Consider the following 22,602-nt stretch of genomic DNA (forward strand, 5'->3'; position numbering starts at 1 on the left):
GTTATACGGAATGATGGAGACAATGTACTAATAGCACGGAAAGATGATTGATCTATGGCCCTCGTGTGATGCATTAATTTGTACACCACGTGTCAGCCCGCTACCTCTCTGGCCGTCGTCAGTCATTATGGATTCCTGAGTTAGTTAGTGATTGAATTTTAAGGGCGCGTTAACCGCATTAGCTATTCGCGCCTTACAAAGTCTTGAGGAATAGGCGATGCTTGACCATCGGCCACGCGTGTGTCACAACCCGGACTCGGTAGAACGCTGGACTCGCGATCAAGGAACCCTGGTTCGCATGCCAGCAATGCCAGGAGAGTATCATTTGTGACGCATGCATGGCTGATATCCGAGCAGTAATCAGTCCTCCCCAGGACTCCATAACACCCGATGGCGTCTGCGGGGTTGAGTGGCCAAACGCTGCGTGCAAACTCTCGCACCCGACGAGAGCTGTGGTCCGGACTGACGTGTCATCCGTAATGTGCAATGCGCACCCGGAAGGGCTAGGAAAAGACCGATGCGCCTTGCAAGCCTTCGAAAGTGACCTCACATCTCCGTGACTTGACATCACACAAAGTGGTGACTGGTCTCAACATGTGGTGGATCGCATTTTACCCACAATCTAAGCTAACCGTACGCTATCGTGTGCAGTTTTCCCGTTATAACCCCCGTTATTTACCGTGATGTACTCCATTATTTACCCGTTTTATTAGAAAATCTGGAGGATGATTTGTTAATTTCTTTTTGCTCAATTGTTTGATATTGGTGTTCATTTCAGACCCCCGCTTAAAGTGAGGGTTATTTATGGGCGTTATGAAACAAGTGCATTTACGATGATTGCAAAATAAGCTCATCTACGGTGATTGCAAGACATTTACGAGGCAAACAGCTCCATAGCAGTGTTTTGTCCTGCTTTACGCCGTGTATGTTGCCTTAACTCTGACGGCAGCTTTCGCACACACGGATCCAAAGCGAGCTGCCTAATACCGCGTCAGGGATTCTGACCTGGACACCTGGAGAGGATCCAGCGCTCGCCGTCTGCCGCGGGGGGATCCGAGGGTGCGCCTGGCAAGCGGCAGTCCTCCCAGCTGCTGAACGCTGGCACGTGCCACTGACGAACGTGAAGCCCGCGCAGAGCTCCGGCCTCGCCGTCAGGCAGGTGAACGCACAGCTGAGAGGAGTAGTGACCGAGACGGTCAGGTACGGAGCGAAGGAGAACGTGCCGCCGGTGCGACGGAATCGAGCGCGCTCGTCGTCGGACGCGCTGCCGACGCCTGCTGTCGCCTGCAGGAGAAACGAGAGCAGCAGCGTCTTCATGGCTCCGACGTCTGCTCTGCTGAGTGAGCTGCCGGTACTGGCTGAGGCTTGTGACGCTGAAGGATGGTCAGGTTCACTCGTTCAGGTTTCTTGTTGAGGCGTGTGGCGTGACGCACTTGAAGCTCCTCTCAAAAGCTCTTCTTAAAGCTCTTCAAGGTATTCTTCATATGGCGTGACACACTTTAAGTACGAATTCGCCGAACAGACGCTTTTAGTAAGTCTGTTTTGCAGAAGCGCGACTTCCAAAGACTCGACGGAAGAGGCTTCTCCCCTGGTTGAATGTGTGGATGCGGCTACGATGCACCTGCAAACAGTCAGTCGGCTATGAGCCAGCATCAAACGCCTGAACGTGTGTGTGTGAAGAAGATAGAGAGAGAGAAGAGAAAAGAGATAGAGAGAGAGGGAGAGAGAGAGAGAGAGAGAGAGAGAGAGAGAGAGAGAGAGAGAGAGAGAGAGAGAGAGAGAGAGAGAGAGAGAGAGAGAGAGAGAGAGAGAGAGAGAGAGAGAGAGAGAGAGAGAAAGAGAGAGGGAAGATAGAGAGGGAGAGTGTAGTGTGTAAGAGGGTAAGGGGTACGCGCGGCGGGTCTCAGCGACAGTGGAGCTACACCCAGCGGTGAACACTGCGCGAACAAAGCACAGTAGCGTCCACTCACCAACTACCGGCCCAGCGTCCACTGACCAGCTGCCGGCCCAGCGTCCACTGACCAGCTGCCGGCCCAGCGCCCACTGACCGTGAAACTGAAATGGCGCTCGGACGTAGGCCCTGGCAGTTTTGTGGACCGCAAGCGTTTATAGGAGGATTTTCATTACTGTCTCATTACGGCACGGCTAAGGCGCAGGCAGAAGCACGTAAGCTTCCGAGCGCATTCATAAATTGCTGGCTGATGGTAGCGTGCTAGACTGGAAATTGCTTGTTGGCGGACCGCCCCACAATGACAAACATACATGTGTCACTTACATGCAAAGCGGGATTGCTGCTTAGGCGGAACGAGTCGTGTCATATGTTTTGCGCGGCGCGCAGTTTATGGCAGGAGCTGTGCGTGGGGCGGTCTGGTGCACAGTGCTTTACAGAGCTAAACACTGGCCAAAATCGTGCGATGATTGGCGCGGTGCTCAAGCAAAACAGCAGAAATCGATTTTGAGCCAGGCACATCTACACCAGTCCGGCAGTTTAACACGATGTGAAGCACCACTTCATTAGGTGTCTTGTGATGCAGCGATGTGAAACCGCTACAATCATCAGTCATCTTGTGACGTCACGATGTGGAGCGCTACGTCTTCAGACATCCTGGGACGTCACGCATGTGGGCGGCTGAACATTACCCTCATCTTCGCCGCTGGTCTTGTCATCAGACCACGTCGTCTCATCAAGATGGTCAAGATAAATCGGCCGCTTTTCCCCAACCTTTTCGATCTTTTTTAATTGATTACTACGCATGGTACTACGCTCAGCCACCCCATTCCAGGTCACCGCTTCAGCGGAGCGAAGCCCCCACCCCAGGCGCCATTGTCTGGCGTTGCGTTCGCAAAGCACGACGCTGTGGCCCTTCGCTTCTCGGATTTTCAAGGGTTGAACCCCGGGTCATTAAATTCCCTCATAAATACCGTCGCGTGCTTGACAGTGCTGGTTTCCAGTCTTTACCAAAACGCTAAGCGACCATTGATTTATCATCAGGTAGAGAATTGCTGAGAAGTCATAAGCCTGGCCTCGCAATTACTGGCCTGACTCCAGTTTTCACAACCCTGCGATTGCTTAAGAATCTAAGCTTGACAACCATGCAATTGGGCTGCGTGGGTGAATGGGTATTAAACTTCCAAAACATAATCTACTGTCGGCATGTTATGAGGGGAACTAATCGCCGTCATTGCGGTGGACATTCGATCACAGGTCGGCCACACTGCTCGTCGAGCAAACGAAAATCGGTCAACGGATCCAGGAACAGAATACCAAACGGGTAAAAGAAAAATGGTTTGTCGACGTTATAGCTGCGAACGTACATGTCAGATTCCCCATTCATGAATGAGTCGAATCGATGTCAGTGTATTCCAGCTCTAAGTAGCGTCTGAATGAGTCCGCCCCGTGGCTCGCGGTTGTCTTGGGTTGGAGCGTGCGCTACAATGGAGCACAAAGTCCTTATAGACCAAGTTTAAGACGCATAGATGAGACAGTATTAATAGGTCGTATTGGTCGTGAATAAACAGGGTGTGCATCACACACAACAATGAACATCATCTCTCCATTGTTATGTGTAGTCTACGAGGAATGAGGCTATCAATACTGCCTGATCTTTATGCATAATGTTCCTCGCAAATGCAGTTAGCAGCCTATGCTTAACACCAGTAAGGGAATTGCTCCAATTCTAAAGATATTAAAAAAACGTATCACAGTATGATTATATAATTTTTCTCATAACTATTGGTATGCCTAAAAGTGGAAAAGACTGCTCGGGGTAACACAGTTCCTCTGTTAAGTACATATACTCCTTAATACACCACTGTTTGATCTTATCATTTCATATCGTACCTCTATGCAGTAATGATCAGAACAGTACGTACGCAATGCGTGTTTCCCGTCTCCATTGCAAGGAAGCGGAAACCATTTGTGTTTGTTTGGGAACGCAGGCAACGAGCTCGGAGCAACATCTCGGCAGCGCTGGACTTCTTCCACGCCTGCCGCACTTTGCAATCTTGCAAGACAAAGGTGTTTCTCTTTTATTTAGGGCTATCTCGCAGATCCGGGGTCTCTTACTTTAGGTGTATAGTCACTGACGACGCTGCGGACTTCTGCTTCCCCGAGGTAGCATGGAAGGCTTGAAAACAACTTTAGTGTTGTACACTAATGGTACATTTATCCGGGACACCCTCCGACTAAGGTTGATGAAGCGCTCTGATAAATCAGTATACACGTAAACATGACCCCCAGGCACGTGAATGGCTCAAAATTGCAGGAAACAAAAGCAAATTGTGCTGTTGGTTTGCAGCCATAAACAAATTACCATGAAGCTGAACACTTGTATTTTGGTAGCGCCTTTCAAATATTCTTCATATGGTACAGTCCATGGCTATCGGAGAGAGGAATTTTGTCCAGTCTCAACCGTTGCCAGGACTGAACTCATGTTGGTCAACTACAGAGTGACCATGTCAACATTCTAGCAAGCAGCTAATGGAAACATGTCTGATTTCTTCAACAAAACTTAAGAATATCAACGACGCGGAACAGTTTGCACATGGCCCCTCATCCTCCGACACATGTGGCATAGCCTTGGCGCCTGCAGCAAAAGCAGTGCACACGCTTCCAGCCAGCCCTGCCACGCGAGCTGGTCTAGTGGTAGCCGCTGCCGTAGCCGCCGCCGTACTTGCTGCCGTGGTGGTCGCCATTCTTATACTTGTCGTGGTGGATACTTGCCGTGGTGGCCCTTGTACCCGTCGTGGCTGTCATGGCCGTACTTCCCTTTGTGGCCGCCGTACTTGTCATAGTCGTGGCCGTTCTTGTAGTAGCCGTCATGGCCCTTCTTCTGGTCGTAGTGTCCCTTCTACGAAAGACAAAGAGAAGGTGTCAGCACACGGTGGTCGGGGCACATGATTGCGGCGATTAACGCAGGCCCACAGCCATGACGATATTAAGCAGCAGTTTCTGGCCATGATATGGGATAGCTATAGCTATAGCTATGGCATAGCATTTCGAATGATGGCAGATGGATAATGAATTCTAGGTTGAAGGGGCTCATTGCTACCACGAAGCAGGTTGCCATGTCATAACCAGTTATCTACAAGACGGTGCCGTCTTACCGCAAAGCGTAAGTGAGGATCGATTCATTGTGTGCCAGCGGTGGCCACTGCTGATGAAGCAGTGCATTCGGCCTGTCTAGGAAGTGATTCTACCGACCTTGTAGTGTCCGCCGTGGTACTTCTTGCCGTCGTGCCCTCCATAGTAGCCGTGGTGGTCGTTGTACTTGTTGTGGTAGCCGTCGTCGTGGTAGTTATCGTAGAACTTCTTCTTGGCATGATACTCCTCCTTGTGGTGGATGTTCTTGTAGCCCTGAGTGGGCAGCAAGTCGTATGTTACACGGCTGAAAGGCACGCTAGTGTGGACACGAATAGGCTTAAAAGAATTGCGCAATAAATTAACTGCGTTCTATGATGAAATTACATCATCGGTGGCAACAAATGAGCGTCGCGCTTTTCCGACTGGGCTGTATAAGCTATTTCCTGCCCTGGTGCGAACATGGGAGAGCGGACAACGATCCAGACATCGCGTAGCAGCGTCTTCAGTATCGAAATCTGTTGTCGGAGGTATGCTGTCAACACCATGTTGGAAGTTATTGGGGCTTCAGAGTACAAACATATCACATCAAAACTAAACAAAGCGCTCTGCTTCTTAGGTGCCGAAGTCCTTGTTCGAAGGATTAGTGTCATGGGTAATTTGAGTCATAGCATGAGGCCACATGCCCATGGTGAGCTTACACCTACAACACAGGGGGCACCACGCATATGAATGCCATGGTCCCTGGTATAGGGGTCCCTCAATGTTCCACAGTTCTAGGCCCTTCGATGGTTCAAAGTCCTGCACATTGATGTCCCGTCATCATTCCACATGGGAGCAGCTTGAGTGCGTGCCACACACTCACAACCCGAGCCCAAGCGGCGCCAGGTCAACCCCAGCCTCACAACCCGAGCCCAAGCGGCACCAGGTCAATCCCAGCCTCACAAAACGGGCCCAAACGGCACCGGGTCAGCCCCTGCCTCACAGCCCGAGCCCGAGCGGCACCAGGTCAACCCCAGCCTCACAACCCGAGCCCGAGCGGCATCAAGTCAACCCCAGCCTCACACCCGAGCCCGAGCGGCATCAAGTCAACCCCAGCCTCACAACCCCAGCCCGAGCGGCATCAGGTCAACCCCAGCCTCACAACCCGAGCCCAAGCGGCACCAGGTCAACCCCAGCCTCACAACCCGAGCCCGAGCGGCACCAGGTCAACCCCAGCCTCACAACCCGAGCCCGAGCGGCACCAGGTCAACCCCAGCCTCACAACCCGAGCCCGAGCGGCACTAGGTCAACCCCAGCCTCACAACCCGAGCCCGAGCGGCACCAGGTCAACCCCAGCCTCACAACCCGAGCCCGAGCGGCATCAAGTCAACCCCAGCCTCACAACCCCAGCCCGAGCGCATCAGGTCAACCCCAGCCTCACAACCCCAGCCCGAGCGGCATCAGGTCAACCCCCAGCCTCACAACCCGAGCCCGAGCGGCACCAGGTCAACCCAGCCTAACAGCCCGATCCCGAGCGGCAGCATGCCAGCACTGCTGCGCCATTGGCTCACGTTATTCTTGTGTCCCTTGTCGTAGTAGCCCTTGTTGCCGTATTTGTGGCCCTTGTTGCCGTGGTACTTATCGTGATTGTCTCCGTAGTATTTGCTGCCACCCTTGTAGCCATGGTGGCTGTTTCCGTGGTCTCCATAATATCCCTGCAATGCGTAGTATGACGTTAACCGCCCTGCTTGATGATGGGTGAAGACTTTGATGCTGCTAAGAACACGACGAACTTACAAGTGACACAAGCCGTCAGAGCCCTTGTTGAACGAGTGGGCACATATCTGTTCGCGGTGAAAAGAAAACAAACGATGCCCTCTTTCTCTCTGAACGGCTCTGTTTTGAAGCCAACGGTTGCAGTGTCGCAGGCTTATGACGGCTGGCTGGCAAGCAGACAGAGCGGTACAATGGCAAAACAAGATATTGCTATTCGGAGCTGTGGGTTACGCTAATGGCAATGTTAAGGTCAGATGGCGCCAATCATTTTTATCTTGCAGTTCTACAGCATACAGACGCATTCGAAATCAATGGCACGTAACATACTAACTGCGCAAGGGACCACCATTATCTAAACACTCGCCAATGAAAACCAACACTGGTGTACTGATTGACTATTGGTCTCTTCGACCTCACAGGCTAGTACTCAGTCAGAGGTGACTCATCGGTAGTCAAAGACCCACTGTCATACCCCTCAATGGGACGCCATCTTACCTTTTTGTTGCCGTGTCCATGGCCGCCATACTTTTTACCGTAGTGGCCGTGGCCCGAGTCATAGTACTTGCCGCCCTTGTAGCCCTTCTTGCCGTGGTGACTGCCACCGTAGCCGTGGTCATCGTAGTACTTGCCGCCATACTTGTCGTGATACTTTTTGGCGTCGTATCCTGTCACGCACGGGAGTGTGCTGTTGTAAGCAGGTGGCGGAGAAGGGGGTGGGGGCGGTGCCTATGCGCGAATTGCCAGGGTCTAGATGCGTCAACATCCAACCACGTGTGTATTATGTACTCCTGGTGCGGTGTTGCGAAGCAAGTGTGTGTGTGGTAAGTGGGATTCTGTCGGCATTCGGGTGTAGAAGGCTGCACCCTGGCTCCTCAAAGGTCAGGATGCTTGTTGTTTGCCTTTGAGGACCAAAAACGCAGCCGTTTGTAGGATTTTGGTGACTCGGCACAAGCTGGCGTCCATGTTAGAGCACGCAGGTCAGTCTGCTGTGACTTGTCCGTCATCTGACGAGTCTGTATCATGTCTTCGGTCGGGTGTTTTGACATGAACACATCTCCAATTGATCCCAGCTCGGCTTTTCCGTCTCCAGCCGCCGCTACGTCCTGCTACGTTAAAGGCGCGGAACCTTTGGACATTTGCCAGAGCCACAGATCACCAGATCACCAGACAGATGTCACCAAGCCAGAAGTGGCTTGATGATCTGTGTCATTGCTAAGGATCTCCAAAGACGACAAAACTCTGACGCCGCTACCTAAAGACGAGCGAACGCTGGCGGTTGGTACCCGCTATCGTCCGTACCTTTCCTAAAAGCAGTGACTTTTCTGCTCCTACCTGCAGGCCCTTGTAGATGCAGAAAAGTGGAAACGTTCAGCTGTTACCACCACCACCCATTTGCGGAGTCACACTTTGTGCAACGCTGGTCATCTTTGCATTTTGCCAGCCCGTTGAGATAGCTGTATGGACGTGGTCCAAGAAGAATCTGAATATGAATAAATTTTTAGTAATTTTTTAACAATAAAGTATTCTGAAATCAAGAATAAATAGGTTCAGATGGCTAAACCATCTGACATTGTCGCTCAGCCTCAGTCCGGGTTCCATCAAGCTCCATGGAATCGTTTCTTGGATTTTTCGTTTTCAAATTCCGACCGGAGATTAACGGCCGGTTCGAATGGCTCAGGTTTACTTGCTGCAGCAACACGACATCGTCCGATTTGACGGCCTCCATGCATAGCTACAGAAGATGGATGGCTTTGCGCAAGAACGTGGGTGTGTCTTGCTGGCGGCGATAAAAGCTCAACGAAAGTTAAATAACTGCGATGTTATTGCGGCTGCTACGACGAGCTCCAAGTACGCGCATAAGGCCGATATTCAGAACCGTTGCAGCCGCAATGACGTCTATATGTGCTGTTTGTGTATCGAACACCATTTTGGGAACGCAGCATTTTACGTTTGAGTTGTCTGGCATCACAACACCGAACGATTTGGGAGGTTGAAAACGACAAATAAAACGAAATGAAAGCTTGCCAGAAATTAAAACTGTGTGTCTCAGGTAGCATACATGGCTGTCAATATGGGCTACTGAGATGTCAGTGCGGTTATGCAACCGGATTATTGCATTTATTCATATTATATCTATCGTCTCTTGTGGAGTTAAGTTGCTGTCCTACTTAAGAAGTACGTTGCAATTTTTAGGAGAAGTTAGCTGTTATTGCACTTTTATTGGCTCTCAATCCGTCCAAACAGCGTGCGACTGAAAGTGCCAAAATCCGGTCGGTCCTAGTACCCGTGTTGTTTAAAATGATCAAATCAGTTCAACCCGACCCCTAGATAAATCCGCAATCCGCTGCCTTGTGCAATCTGTGAAGTGCGCTACAACACCGGACAAATCAGCAGACAACCAACCGACGCTAAATTCTAGTGACATTTTACCTCGTTATTACCTTTGCTAAACCTGTCATGCTTTTCATCACAGCGGCCTTTCACCTCCTTCAGGTGTTTTCTCACTCGATAACCGTTTTCTTTTGTTGTTGTATACTTTGACCCACTAACAAGCTTGTCCTAAATAAAATTTTACCGCACTTTAGTCATGTTGGTACTCGCTTGGCCGCAGCGTGCGCGTCGGTCGGCCAATGGCGTCGGTCGGCCAGTGACGTCGGTCGGCCAGCGACCTCGGTTAGGCCAGCAGCGTCGGTCGGCCAGCAGCGTCGGCGACAGTGTCGCCGTTTGCAGCGGCGTCGGTCGGCCAGGGCGTCGGTCGGCCAGGGGCGTCGGTCAGCCAGCGGCGTCGGTCGGTGGCGTCGGTCGGTTGCGGCCGAGCCGGGTCGGGTCACATCATGTCGCGACGTAGGACAGTCGGAGCTGATTCGTGGCGAGCTTAGGAGACGCGCATGGTGAAATATCTCGTGACATTTTTTTTCCGGGGCGGCGCCAGCCAGAGGAAGGTGGTGCAGATCCCCAACGATTTTATAATTCAATATCACGTCTGTGGCATTACATGGGAGACCGGGTCTTGGTCTCAACTTCCCTCTGTACCCTCCAACACCCCTACCCTCCCCCCCCCCCACACACACTACCACAATGTGCAACCCGCGTACCGCCTCCGTCCCGGACCTTTCCTACAATTGGTTTGATATTGACAAAAACTGAAGCATGGATATGTTGCGTGTGTGCTATAGATGCTAACAATATGCGACTGATATGACAATACGCAGAACATTTGGCTAGTGTTTGGTTTTACTACAGCAACAGCTCAAATTGCCTACTGCAAAAACAGCAAAATATTACAGTAGACGGCCAACCGCGTGGTCAGGACCGGCGTATACTTACATTCTGGAAGTAAAAGAATACTCACCTGCTCATTGCAATTGCCAAACTGTTGCCATACTTTCCGCGTTTAAACCAGTGCCAGAAGAACACAGGAATATCAACAGCTCTGCTTACCCGTCGCAGCTGGCATTAAGTCAAAAGTCCGCCCAGCTGCGCCGCCTGCCGCAGCTCTCTCGCTGCGCCTAAGCGTCAGCAGATGGCCGCTAAATCCAGGCCTGCTGTCAGTGGTGCTGGCGTTCCCTGCGCCATCTGCCGGCGGCCTCTGAAGATCGGTGTTGTTGGATGTGGCCGCTAGGGCGGAACGGCGTTGGCGCGGTGCCGTCAATGCTCGCAAAAGGGAGCCATGGACACCGATAAGCGAAGAAACGATGCTGACGAGGAGAAAGCCTCCCTGAAAAGGTAAAACGAAAAGAATAAGCCGGTGTAGTTTTTGTTGTAGTCATTAGCATACGACTTTCTGCCTGAAGTCGGTTAATGACGTAAAAAGGGAAAAGAATAGATTGCAGTAGAGGAACCATTTTTGAAAACCTTTTTCCTCGTTCCGCGGGACACAAAAGATTCTCATGACATTTAGATGGCATGATCATTATATATCTATGCTGAAACTGTTTGCTTCTAAGCCGTTATTAAGTTTTCCTGACAACACCTCGTTCTGTGACGAACCCGAAAGTTTCAGATGACCTAGAGGACTCTGATTAACGTGAAGGGTAAGCTTGCTGGCATTACTATCGCATATGCCTCATTCAAAAAAACTTGCAACAAGAAAGCGTCGTTTAAGCGTTAGGAAGCGGCGTTTGATCCTAAACACACAAACAGCAATGTGTACCTCTGCAATCAGGAGCATCCGTCTAAATGCACCGGAAGATGAGCGATTCTTTCCTGTGTGGGGAGCCTGATTGGATGGCTGGCGGTCCAAACGGCCAGGAGGTGAAACAAAAAAGCAGAACTTCAGTTTGCTCTCGCTGCTAACATATTGTTGGAGTCAGATCCCTGAAGCGATGTCGCAAAAAAGTGACAAGGAAAATGAATCCGAAGGACGGATGCATATGGTTATTTTCGACTTCTCTCACTGCATATGCTGCATCCTCATCGAACTGCATCTTCGTTCCACGACGTAAAAGCGAAGGAAGATCAAAATTTGCTCAAGCTACGGGAGACGCATGAATTTCCAGGCTTAGGTTGCATTAGTGACCAGACGATAAGGGTAAGGACGATGAACGCCTCATCAACATTTTTCTCTCAGGTCGGCAAAAATGCGTTACGCCGAACATCATTTCATTACAGGATGCGGCAACTGTTTGCCCACGAAATGATGTTGAATTCTTTAGAGAGCTTTTCAGCTTTTCAGCAGACAGCAGCTTTTAACATTGTTACAAAGCCTGGAAAGTTCAGATGGCATGACAGGACTCAGAGACGGGAAGCGGTCCGACCACATAATGTCATTTTGTCATATATTATGAAGTTTCTTGCCGAACTTTGAACACCCCAGCCCAATGCGAGACTCGCAGTGCGAGGACACGTGTTTGCATCTCCCCCTGTCAGGACGCGGCTTAAAAAGGCTCCCAGAATACTGGGTTTGAAGCGTTTTTAGCAGCTGCAGGAAATCACAAATATATCATGAAGGTTTTGAACTGTCCTCGCATCTTGGTACGTAAAAGACAGAAACAGAAAATAAACAGAGAATGAATGACAACCACAGGATTTCTTTGTGTTTCCTAGCCTTTGAGCCGAGAGGATTAGTTAGAGAAATGGTCCATGGGCTCTGGGTTCGAATCCAAGAGGGAGCACACATTGTTCAACACCACTGTGCATTCCGCAGGCGGACAGCTGCTCTAAGATGGTCAGTTTCTTTGAGGAGGTCAGCTGCTCTGAGAGGGTCTCTTCATACGAGAGGACCGTGTCACAGCACAGTAGCGCGCTAAAAAAATCCCTGGCCCGTCCAGTCATTTCAAAATGCAGGAAGCATATTCCCCGCTTTTATGGAATGCTTCTGCCAGGGTGCTGGGCTCAGGCATTGGTTCAACCCACGAGCATTGTTCACAATCCTGTTGCCCCATGCAATGGGGCAACATGCTTGTGGCTAAGCTTGCATGGACCACACATGTTGGTCCATGCAAGCTTATTGGCTTATGGCGCACGCGAGATTTTTGCTTAATGGTGCATACAAGCTAACTGGCTGAGGAAACTACCATCGCAAAAAAACTGAATCACAAAAACCGCGCGCAAATGTACCAAGTCGGGTGTGTATTACGCGGCATGCCAGAAGGCGTGGATGGATGGCACAGATGCGCCGCTAGTCCACTCTGCCTGGCAGTGACCCTCAGCACGCGCTGTTTCAGGGCTACCGTCTGACGATCGGCATTACGCAAACGACCAGTATCGGTCTTGCAGCCAGGGGTCAATAGCGCTCCTGTTGTGGAGCTCGTCCGAGTGCACAGTTTGTGTAATGCCCGAATTGCCACGAACGTCTTCCGGCAGTGATACACAGGATTGATGTTTTCGGCTCGGAAACACTAATCGATGTAATTTGAAATACTGTTGGAGCATAGATTTATCACATCATCACATCTATCACATTTATCTATCGCCTGTTCCAATGTCTCACACAAGTCTTCTGTTATCTCGAAGTGATGGTCTCGTGGTATATCATCAAAAGTGGAAAGCGGCGGGCGGTATCTTTTAACTCTGCACACATTAATAATGAACCCTGGGACACTGCAGGTGAGCACCTTAGTAATATGCTGCAGTATGCAACTCACAGGGTCGAGCCTCATCATGTTTAATGTTGTGGGCCGGCGGAACATGCGAAAAGAAACCGGTTTTCGCTAATTGTCGCGTTTTTTCAGCACGTTTCCGATTATTTCACTTCCGTGCGAGACAGCAAGCATTGTGGTGGGCCCAGGGCTCTCCAAAGAACGAATCAGAACTGTACTGAAGACATGGCGCTCCACGATGAGAAGCTGACCGTCCAGTTCTGGCGCTTTCACACCGGTCAGCTGCTGGCAGCTGCCGCGGCCTGGGCCGACTCACCGTCAGGGTCATGCCGCTGCTCCCAGAGGGTCTCGAAGCTACTGAAGCTGAAGCACAGGTCACCGAGAGCGTGCGTTACTCGCCGGTCAGCCGCCACTGCCCGCTGCCGCCGCCGAATGTGATACCTGCTGCCCAGCTAAGCCGCTTTAAGTACGGACGGAACGCTTCGGTGACCGCATCGCTCATGGTGGTGCCGCCGGCGAGGCCGCCACGGGTCATCACGCGCAGTCCGCAGGTCAAATCACGCCCTTCTTGTCGCTCGGACACGGCGGTCACGCAGACCGCGCCATTTCGCGCCGTCGCCGCGGCGATCGCCGCACGCGCTGCAATCGCCTCCGCGGCGAGCGCGGCGCGTTGCGCGGCTTGCGTGGCGCAACCTCCGCACGAGCGTTTCCGCGGCGACGCTGTGTCTGGCGGGCTTCCGCCGCCGCTGCAGCGAAGTCGTGTACTCCGAGTACCCCGACGCCGCGGCGGCGGGCCAAGTGAAGCAAACCGGCCCGAGTCCGAGTCATGACTCTTGCACGACTGCTGCAGGCGTGACTGACGGGCCGGGTGGTGTGGTGGGGGCAACCGCCAGTCCGTAGGTCACGTGACACCGGGGATCAGGAGTTTTGTATCATAAGCCAGTTTAGGGGAAGGGGCTGACCCGCGTCGGTCGCTGTCGTGCGTTTTTGATATGGCGCAAGTAACCATTGCAGGTGACGTGCCCTTAAACCCAATAGCCAACTGTCAACTTCGTTTTGGTGTCTACATAAAACCATTTTTGCCATATTTTGCTATTGTTCTTTGCGTTCCTCAATTTTTGCAAGTGCGTGTTGACAAAGGCTGGGAGAACTCCCTTTTCAGGTTGGAGGACTGGGCTGGAGCTTGCAAGGAGGGGGGGGGGGGGGGGTTGGGAGGGCGGAGCGAAGGAGGGATATTGAGCGACTTTAACGGATTACGACACAGCGCATACACCGTGAATGGTGTTTATCCCTTGCTTCCGGCCCATTCCAGTATTGTAAGGGGAGTGTTCCACACTTGAAGATATCTAAACAAACATCGGATATGGTAAAATAAAGTCACTTATGACTTTTGGTGTATTTCTACGTGGAAAAGACTGCTCCAGACAGCATCGTTCTTTGTTTAGTAAATATGCTCCTCAATACGCCATTGCTTGATAACGTCATCTTCCTTTGCATAACATTGATTGAGAGCCAGTTGACGGCCGTTATATCTGGAAATCCTGTTCACGAACGCCAAATACGAACGGCTCGACAATTATATTGTTAGCTGTGATCGCCGCATGGCTAGTAAAATGTCGGAATTTAAATGACTTTATTATGGTGTCATGGATGCCTGGATGACCTCGAAAAAGTCTCCCCGAAAGAGTCTGCACAACTTCGCGGGCGTGTAGCCTAGAAACTAGGAGGACTTAGGTGTGAAGAGGGGCTAGGCTGTGAACTCTACCGAAAAATCTTCAAGACGGCCATTTAGGTTCAAACCCCCAGACAAACGCGGGACACTCTCTTTCATGTGAGGCTTGCATATCACTTGTGCATATCTGTGTACTGCGCTGGGGATCGGAGCTGGTCTAAATCAAGAACTGCTTGTCTATGTATGATAACACCTGATGGGCGCCGTCGCTGGCCGCCAGACATTTTCGTCGACGTGTAAGTAATAATGATAGTAATAATTTGATGACTTACGTCGACGTATAAATATTAATGAGAGTAGATTTGCAGTGGAAGGCGGACCGCGTTTGAAGTATGGGACAGAATTGATCCATCATATCTGACAAACGTATGTAAATTCTAAGTCGTGTTACAGCAACTCTGCGTTGCAACGCCACCAAACGTCGTTCGTTCTCCTTGTGCATACCTTGGGGCGCCCCATGCGGCGGTTGTCACTTTATAAAATCGGTTGGGGGCTCGGTCGAAAAGAGCAATCTAACCGACCTCCAAAACCTGCTTTCTCCCCGGATTTCGGCTACTTGAATGTACGTGTTCGATTTTGAAATAATAATAGGGATTAACAAGAAATATTTCATAAATTCAAGCCTGTCTTCCTGAGGAAGAATGGCTTAACATGTTATACAAATGTGAGCTACTTTTTTGTGAAAAGCTTAGAAAAGGCTGTAATTCACAGAAAATGTCTTAATCTCAGCAAAGAACCACTGATCGTTTTCCCTGTCAGCGATCATGTTGCACAACCACCACAAGCCACAACTTATGACAAAACTGATTGTCGCTGGTGAGGAGAACATACGGTGTTGTTGTGTGGGCAGCCCTGTACTTTTAAAAGCTGCCAGCATATTGCATTCAGTTGTTCCCTATATCAATCCAGGCGTTATTATTTGTAAAAAACTGAGCAGACTAGCTGGATATATGAATAAGTTAGTATGGCAAACACATCAGGCGCCAACAGAATGCTAATTGATGCAACTTAACATGATGCAAGTCATATGATAACCTTCCACATATCTTCTACCTAGTATACCAAAAGTTAAAATAATTGTTTTGTTTTGTTTTGGCCCAGCATTTCATTTTTGCTCATGTGCAATGAGGGGGCTCCGGAGAGCGTTGTGGGGTTAAGTCAGCATTGCAAGGCTCAGGCCCCCAAAATGTACAAATTGACGCTCCTGACCCCACATGCAATGCATTTACATGAAACATCGTTTTGTCGGCGGCAAATGTCGGCCAGGCCCTGATAAACAAACCGGCACGCCCTAGTAACTCCTGCGCCGCCATGTCGATGTTCTGGCGCCGGGTGTGGTCACGTGACCTGAGTTCGGACCCTCGCCACGGGCGAACGTCGCCGCCACAGCCGGCCGCTGCGCTGATGGTGGTGCGACCAATCATTGTCCCGAACCGCTATCAGGTCGCGCCATGGTCCTGGGATTGGGGTTTACGACGCGTTCGGCTGCTGAGGTTATACGGCGTCGCCTGCCTCTCACCCTGGCAGGAAGGGCGGACACCTCGGGGAATCGAACCCCGTACCTCTGGTCTCAGCGGTCGGAGCCTCATGGGAACATGAGCACATCATGATTAGGCCCTCCTGTGTCATGTGTGTCGTGACAAACTTAGAAGATTTCAGTGTTGGTGTAAGGGTTTCAACGCCAGAGAACACTTGAGAAAACTGCTTGAAAAGTTTGATATCGACAAATGAGTTGATATCAAACGTCTAGCGTCTGGTGGTTGTTTATAGAAGTCTGGCTTCCACTTGGCTTTAAACCAGAGCTCTTCATTTCTCTGGTCTTATTTCGTTACAGCCTTGCGTGGACTGCAAGCTTAAACTTTCACATGGTGGAGGACGAAGTTTCGGAATCTCGCGTAATCACGCTGAACTGTCTTCAAAACTGTACTTCTTTAAGTGCCCCGTACATTGGGACGGGACACTTGTAAAAGCATAGTCACGGAAAGCCAGAATCGCATGCAGGCCTGAACTTCCGTAAACGGAGAGCTGCTGTACTTTTGGGCCCAATAAATCAAGGATAATCGCGGCCGGTCTCGCGTGACGATAGTACTAAAGGGACCTCAGTATGGAGGCGGCGCTCTGCTGCGGCATTACTAAAAGCAAGCGCAATGTGGAGCATGCAAAGCGTGTTGTCACGCTGTTTAGATCCTTGATAGCTGACGTTCCTTTATGCTTCTCTTCCTCAGCACGACGACTGTATGGAACTATGGCTCAAAGTAAGGTGAGATTAATATGTAAAACTAAATAATTGTATTTCTTCTCTGGGTATATACCAGTGGCTTGCGTCTGACAAATGGCAGGCCACCTCGTCTTATCATTAGTATCTAATATTATAAAAAGAACTCATTGTCAATATTTATCTTGCAAGTTATCGAATGCCTGTCCGCTTGCTATGCTTAGATGCTTTCATTGCCCTGAGGCGTCTCTTCGTTTTCACGTTTCCCTTGGCGAGTGGCAGTGCCAGGCGGAGCGCATCGCTCTGTCAAATTTTGCACGCCACCCGACCGATGGGGTGCCGTCGGCACGCGCACACGTGTGCCATCGGCTCAACGCGTGAAATTCAAAAATCGCAAGTTAACCAAATTCGTCGAAACGCGTGGTGATACCCGGCCCGCAGCTCGGCAACAGGTGGTCGCAGGGGAATGTGATCAACACAGGTAGACGCGGAAAGAAACGCACAATCGCATTGGCAGAAACGCGAATCGATGCGCGTTGGGGCGCACGTGCGTTCATGCGCAAGCCGAAGATGCCACAGCGTTGGGGGGCTTTTCACGCGTTATGCTAGATCCTGGCAACCCGAGCAGGCAACGACGCGAACCCCTCCGCATCGTGCTGGAGCGTATAGCGTCAACCAAGCACCCGCACAGTCCAGCACCGTCAGACACATGGCGACGCCAGCAAACGGCCGGGGAAACCAGCTGCGTTGCGTTTTCCGAGTGCAATTTCAAACGTGTCGCGCTGGCGCCTACATGGAGCGAGCAGGGACCTTGAAAAGGACGCAGCGCGAAAGCCGACTCACGGCGACGAGTATCCATCAGTTTGCAATTCCACATAGGCGTCGTTCCCGGCCACGTTGATATCCCTAGATTGTGCACACCGGAAATGACGCGTAATGTTCCCGCTGGAATCACTTCCTAATCATGCGACTAGCAATGATTCTGTACTTTCCAGCGTCTTCTTTGCTATCTTCAAGTTTTGGATTGCTTGTATTTTGAGCATGGCTCAAATGATTGATCTCTCAGGTCAGAGAAATATTACCACCATCGATACGTTTACTAAAGTGCATAGTATATTGTTCCACTACCGGTAGCTGCATGACTGAGCAAGATTGGGTGGCCGAATAGCATCCGATTCACTTATTATCGTCTAGGCTGTTTACTGTCCTCATTTTCTTTTTAGGTCAATTTTCTACCTCTGAGGTCAAGCTAGGTCATTCGGACTGCACATACTTTGTATTGCTTTGCAATGGAGATGTTTGTGCTAGGTTCATCGGGCAAACGCAATATGAATTATTAGACTCTTTCAGCTGGATATAACTTGGATTGTGTGCACATGACCTCTGAAAGGTTAAGGTCAAGTTTGCCTATGAGGCCAAAAATCTTACGCAATTAAGAGCAGGACTGAATGAGTAAGCTTTAGCTATAAAAGACATAAAGACATAAAGACATCTAGCCAATAAAGCGCCATAGGGTCCCATCGAGGCAGGCCTGTCTCAGGTTTCACACACACTCTTTGAAACGAATCTTCCCTCTTGACCCGCCTGAATCAGCTATAAAGACAATCTTTAGGCCGACAGAACTCATCTAGGCGATTTCTAGACGCTGCCAGAGAAGGACTTACTACACCTTCGTTTGACAAGCCGTTCCAATAATGCACTGCTCGTTGACTGAATGGCATCTGCCCCTTCATGGTTCTCCTCCCACCTTTTTCTAAATGAAACTGGTTGTCCTTTAAGTCTCGGCCCAATTCCAGGGTCAATGGATCATACTAGTCAAATGTTGTTATCTAAATCGGAGTTCACAAGCGATGGCAGGGAAGATCAGATGCTACATGCAGGCACCCAACGCTAGCGTAACTCAACATTGACGTCAGGGTCAAGCAAACGCTTTGTCTTGCCTGGCTTTTGAAAGATCAGCGTCGCGTCCATGTTCCTTAAAAAAGTTAGTTGAAAAATTTACAGTCGCCAATGAAGCACCTCGGCATCCAGCGTGGTGAACACTATGCCTACCGGCACGCAACCGTCTTATATAAATGTGACCCAACGTGACCTTGGCTCAAGAAATTCACAACGATGGGTCACATAGTTCCCGTCACAATGATGTTTATGAGCCGAATTATGAAAAAACATTGCAAGTGTAAGTGCCATAAATCCTTGACAACAGAACAGTTAGGAACGTGTGACCTGGCTTGACCCGTGACGACCTGACCCCCCCGCCCCCACACACATTCTCGCAATTGATCGCATTTATAAAACAAACAAGTAACACATCCAACATACTAACACGTGACTTGCATTGCCGATTTGGCAAGATAGCTTCCTGATATGACTTTCGTAATGGGTCATTGGTCACGACTGATTCGAGCAAAAGTGCTGAAAATGGACAGGACGCACAGACATGACATTAAGTTGGCTAGTAAAAACTCAGCACCATATCTTCTATGATTATAACCATATTGAAGAACAAGCCCAAGAGGACTGTCAGCCTCCCATCCCTAACCCCACACTTCTGCGGGCTAAGGTTAAGGAGCTAAACATCGGTTCATACAAGTTTATCAGCCCTATCATGGTCTTAGCACTGCAAAATTCTCCCACGATTTTGATCAAATACTGGCCGATGCCGTACGTTGCCGCGATCGCGTGAAATCACGACTTCGATGCAAAAGAACAAACAAGTAAACAACAATGCAAAACACAACGAAAAAGAAAATTACGAACAAATTGCAAACAAATAACAAACAGGCTTTACAAGCTTGTTCAACTGAATTCGTTTGCAGGCATAATTGATGCGTGATGTGTGATGCCTGTTTGTTTCAACTCGCTTGCATGTTTGAATGAAGCGTGATGCGTGATGCTGGTTTACTTGAATTCGTTTGTATGTACATGTATTTTCGCGCATTCTAATTCTGAGATATGCACTGTATCGTGGCTGGCAATGGCACCCTGTTTAGTCTCCTGAATGTTGGTGGCCTGTAAAAACTGTGGCTTGCTGTTTCCAAAAAAAGCCCTGAAAAACCGAGCAGGATCATCCAAGGGGGGGGGGGCGGAACCTAGTTTGAACTAGGTCTGGCAATCCCACGGTGACGTCACCACGGGAGTGCCCGAGGGCATTCGCGCGTTTAAGTGTAAGACAACACTGATTTTTTTGACAATCGTTCTCGAGTGCTAATAAGGCGTTTGTTCCAACAAGGGTCTCAAGACGTTTATTGGTATGTTTCCTGGCCATACCCGGGACAAAACAGCTGTGATTCATTCTGGTCACATATTGCAATACAAGCCCGGATCACTGTACCATGACCCCCGTCCAGTAAAGGCGACTTTTACCACAATGTGAGCTGATTATCATCCCTATTGTCACATATTGTTTCGGTCGTGCGGTCCAGATGCGGGCAGTTTCGAACGGGCAACAGGTACAGACGAAGTCAGCTGAATACGAATGAGATATTTTAGTGTTCAACCAATAAGAAGGCGATAGCAGTTGTTTTCGATGCTGAGAGAGGCACCTGGCATTTTCATTTCACCTGACATGTGGCACGTGCACAAGTGTTGACAAGGTGAAATCGGCCGTTTTTGATGCGGTTTTACGTTACCATTTTAAACGTTGTAAACGTTTAATAGTTTTAATGTTAACAAGGTACATTAGCAATTCAAACGGCCACATTTTCAGTGGGCATGACGAGTTTTTCGAACGCACCGTTGCGCTGCAAACCGCATTACAAGTTGCAGCGGGCCGAGTTTTCAAAACCGAAGCTGAATACAAGCCTCTACCGTCAAAGCTATGCGTGATCTAGCGTTGAAAACTACATCAGCGTGTCAGCCGATTTGAGTCGGCGGTCGCCGTGGGCGTACAGGCGCGGAATTTGTTTCCCCGACATTCACAATTGATGCGTCTACACTTTCAGTCGCATGGCGAATTTGTGCAACGCACGGTTGCGCTGCAAATTGCAGGACAAATCGCCAGGTGCCGGCACCTGATATAACAGCCGCCACTATCAAAAGAATTCATAATCTGGCGTTGAAAATTACATCGGCGTATTGGTCGACCCATTCTCTATGCCACACCTTTGTTGATCACATTTTTGCACTTGTCGCTTGCAAATGAGCCAAGGTTAGCGGGTTGCATGGCAGCTTTCTGCGCCGCGACGGAACGGCGCCACCCGGTGTCTCGGCTGACGTCGAATGTTGCTTCAAGGTTCAACGGCCGTCTAATCACGTGATTAGCTGTCGTAATTCATTGCCTCCGACTGATTATGCCGCCTCGCACCAAAATGTTGACACCGGTGGGGGTTGCAGCGACACGGGAATGACGCTGTACCATGCGAAATGGTGCGGTCACACGCATCACGTGGCACGGGCTCGGTGGTGGATTTTGCTCTCTTCCACGGGTTTGCGCGTTTTGTGCCACATCTCGGCACCCATGGCACGAATACACGCGGGATTGGCGCACTTCGATAATGAATGGAAAGAGCGAGATGGTGTTTCATTTTTCGATACCATGTAATGCTGTATAATACAACGGCAGTGCTACCCTCGTTCAAAAGGCTGACAGTTGATGGAAGGGGCAAAAATCACCGGCCACACCCCAGGACCATTCGCTCATCCCATGGAATAGGTTTGGCTGTGTTACAGAGAGCGCGGCGAAATGCGCTCTCTCCTGCCGGCGGCGGCCAGAGACCGCCAGTACCGCGTGCGGCCTGCGGCCGAGTCTAGACACATAACAAAATAGATTGCTGGTGCAGGTATGCAAAAAAACCTACAAACAAAAGCTTTAATCCTGCTCCTTCTGTATCTCTCTCCCAAGGTTCTGGAAAGGTATTGCCTCCACTTTGAGACGCCTTGAGGGGTTTGCCATGGGGTCCTACCCCGGGTTTAGCAGCTCATACTTCAGATCACGTACATAATCTCCCGGAGAAAAGTGAAGGGAGCAAACTCCAGTGCTTTTATTGGTAATAATTTTATCCCTCTTAGCAGCCTTGATCCAGCCTTCGGCTGGTTTTTTGTCACTTGGTAAAGAGTGAACAATAACATTGGGTGGTCTCATGCTTTTCTCATCTCCTGTCTTGCAATGGCGAACCAGACAGTGTCTTCCCATTTTTTCCAAGCTTAACACCTTCAAAATCTGTAAACATGTGATGTGGGTAAGCTCACTGGCATGACTGTGGAGAACTTTTTTATATTCTTACCAATGCTAAAATTCAAAGGTAAGGTATGGTAATGAGGAGTTCAATTGGAACCTGAAGTTGTCACCTTTTCTTTGTGTTGCATATAGACATTGCCCAGATCTTAGAGCAGGGATCCAAACATCACAGCAACATAACTGGTCCCGAACAATACCCCTGCAACCTGTCACTAGCAAAGGACAGGCTGGCAAGGATCATTTCAAATAAAATGCTGAAGGAAATATTCCGTAGTCAGGTCATGGGAGGCGTCCATGCTCCGACACATAAATGAGCATCCCGGTTTTGTTCCTTTTCTATTTGTGCAGCAAATGTGTCTTCATAGGCTTTTTCAGGAAAAGTTAAGAAAGCGTTGGGAGGGTCGTTAAATGAGTTTGTTTCTTTCATAGTTATTTACGACACAATTCATTTATTGGCTATATAACATTATTGAAGCAGCCTTACCAAACACATCGAGGTGACTTACCCAAGTTGCGGGTGTTGTTGTTTAACGTCTCTTCTTCTGCGCAAGGACTGTAAAATTGCCCGTTTTTAGTCACTAGTAGAACATTGCTGGG

At 49.8% G+C, this 22,602-nt stretch overlaps 1 protein-coding gene across 1 annotated transcript; it reads right to left on the reverse strand.

Annotated features, from left to right (window-relative positions):
* Positions 1–4,697: 4,697 nt before the first annotated feature.
* On the reverse strand, positions 4,698–7,860 carry LOC119093834 (spore coat protein YeeK-like). The gene is made up of 5 exons (XM_037216850.1): positions 7,848–7,860; positions 7,334–7,503; positions 6,634–6,777; positions 5,204–5,356; positions 4,698–4,850 (listed from the first exon to the last, which is right to left on the reverse strand). The coding sequence occupies exons 1-5, from the start codon at positions 7,858–7,860 to the stop codon at positions 4,698–4,700; spliced, it is 633 nt and encodes a 210-aa protein (XP_037072745.1).
* Between the last annotated feature and the right edge of the window lie 14,742 nt (positions 7,861–22,602).

The sequence above is a fragment of the Pollicipes pollicipes genome, unplaced genomic scaffold, assembly GCF_011947565.3.
Source record: "Pollicipes pollicipes isolate AB1234 unplaced genomic scaffold, Ppol_2.1 Scaffold_1600;HRSCAF=1878_pilon_pilon_pilon, whole genome shotgun sequence".
In the NCBI taxonomy this organism is placed as follows: Eukaryota; Metazoa; Arthropoda; class Thecostraca; order Pollicipedomorpha; family Pollicipedidae; genus Pollicipes; species Pollicipes pollicipes.

What these genes read in the sequence shown, in the direction of transcription:
- LOC119093834 (XM_037216850.1), bottom strand. An exon ending in ACAAGGGACACAAGAATAAC is followed by an intron (nt 5,357 to 6,633) that starts GTGAGCCAATGG and finishes CTGCCCACTCAG; the next exon opens with GGCTACAAGAACATCCACCA. An exon ending in ACCACGGCGGACACTACAAG is followed by an intron (nt 4,851 to 5,203) that starts GTCGGTAGAATC and finishes TGTCTTTCGTAG; the next exon opens with AAGGGACACTACGACCAGAA.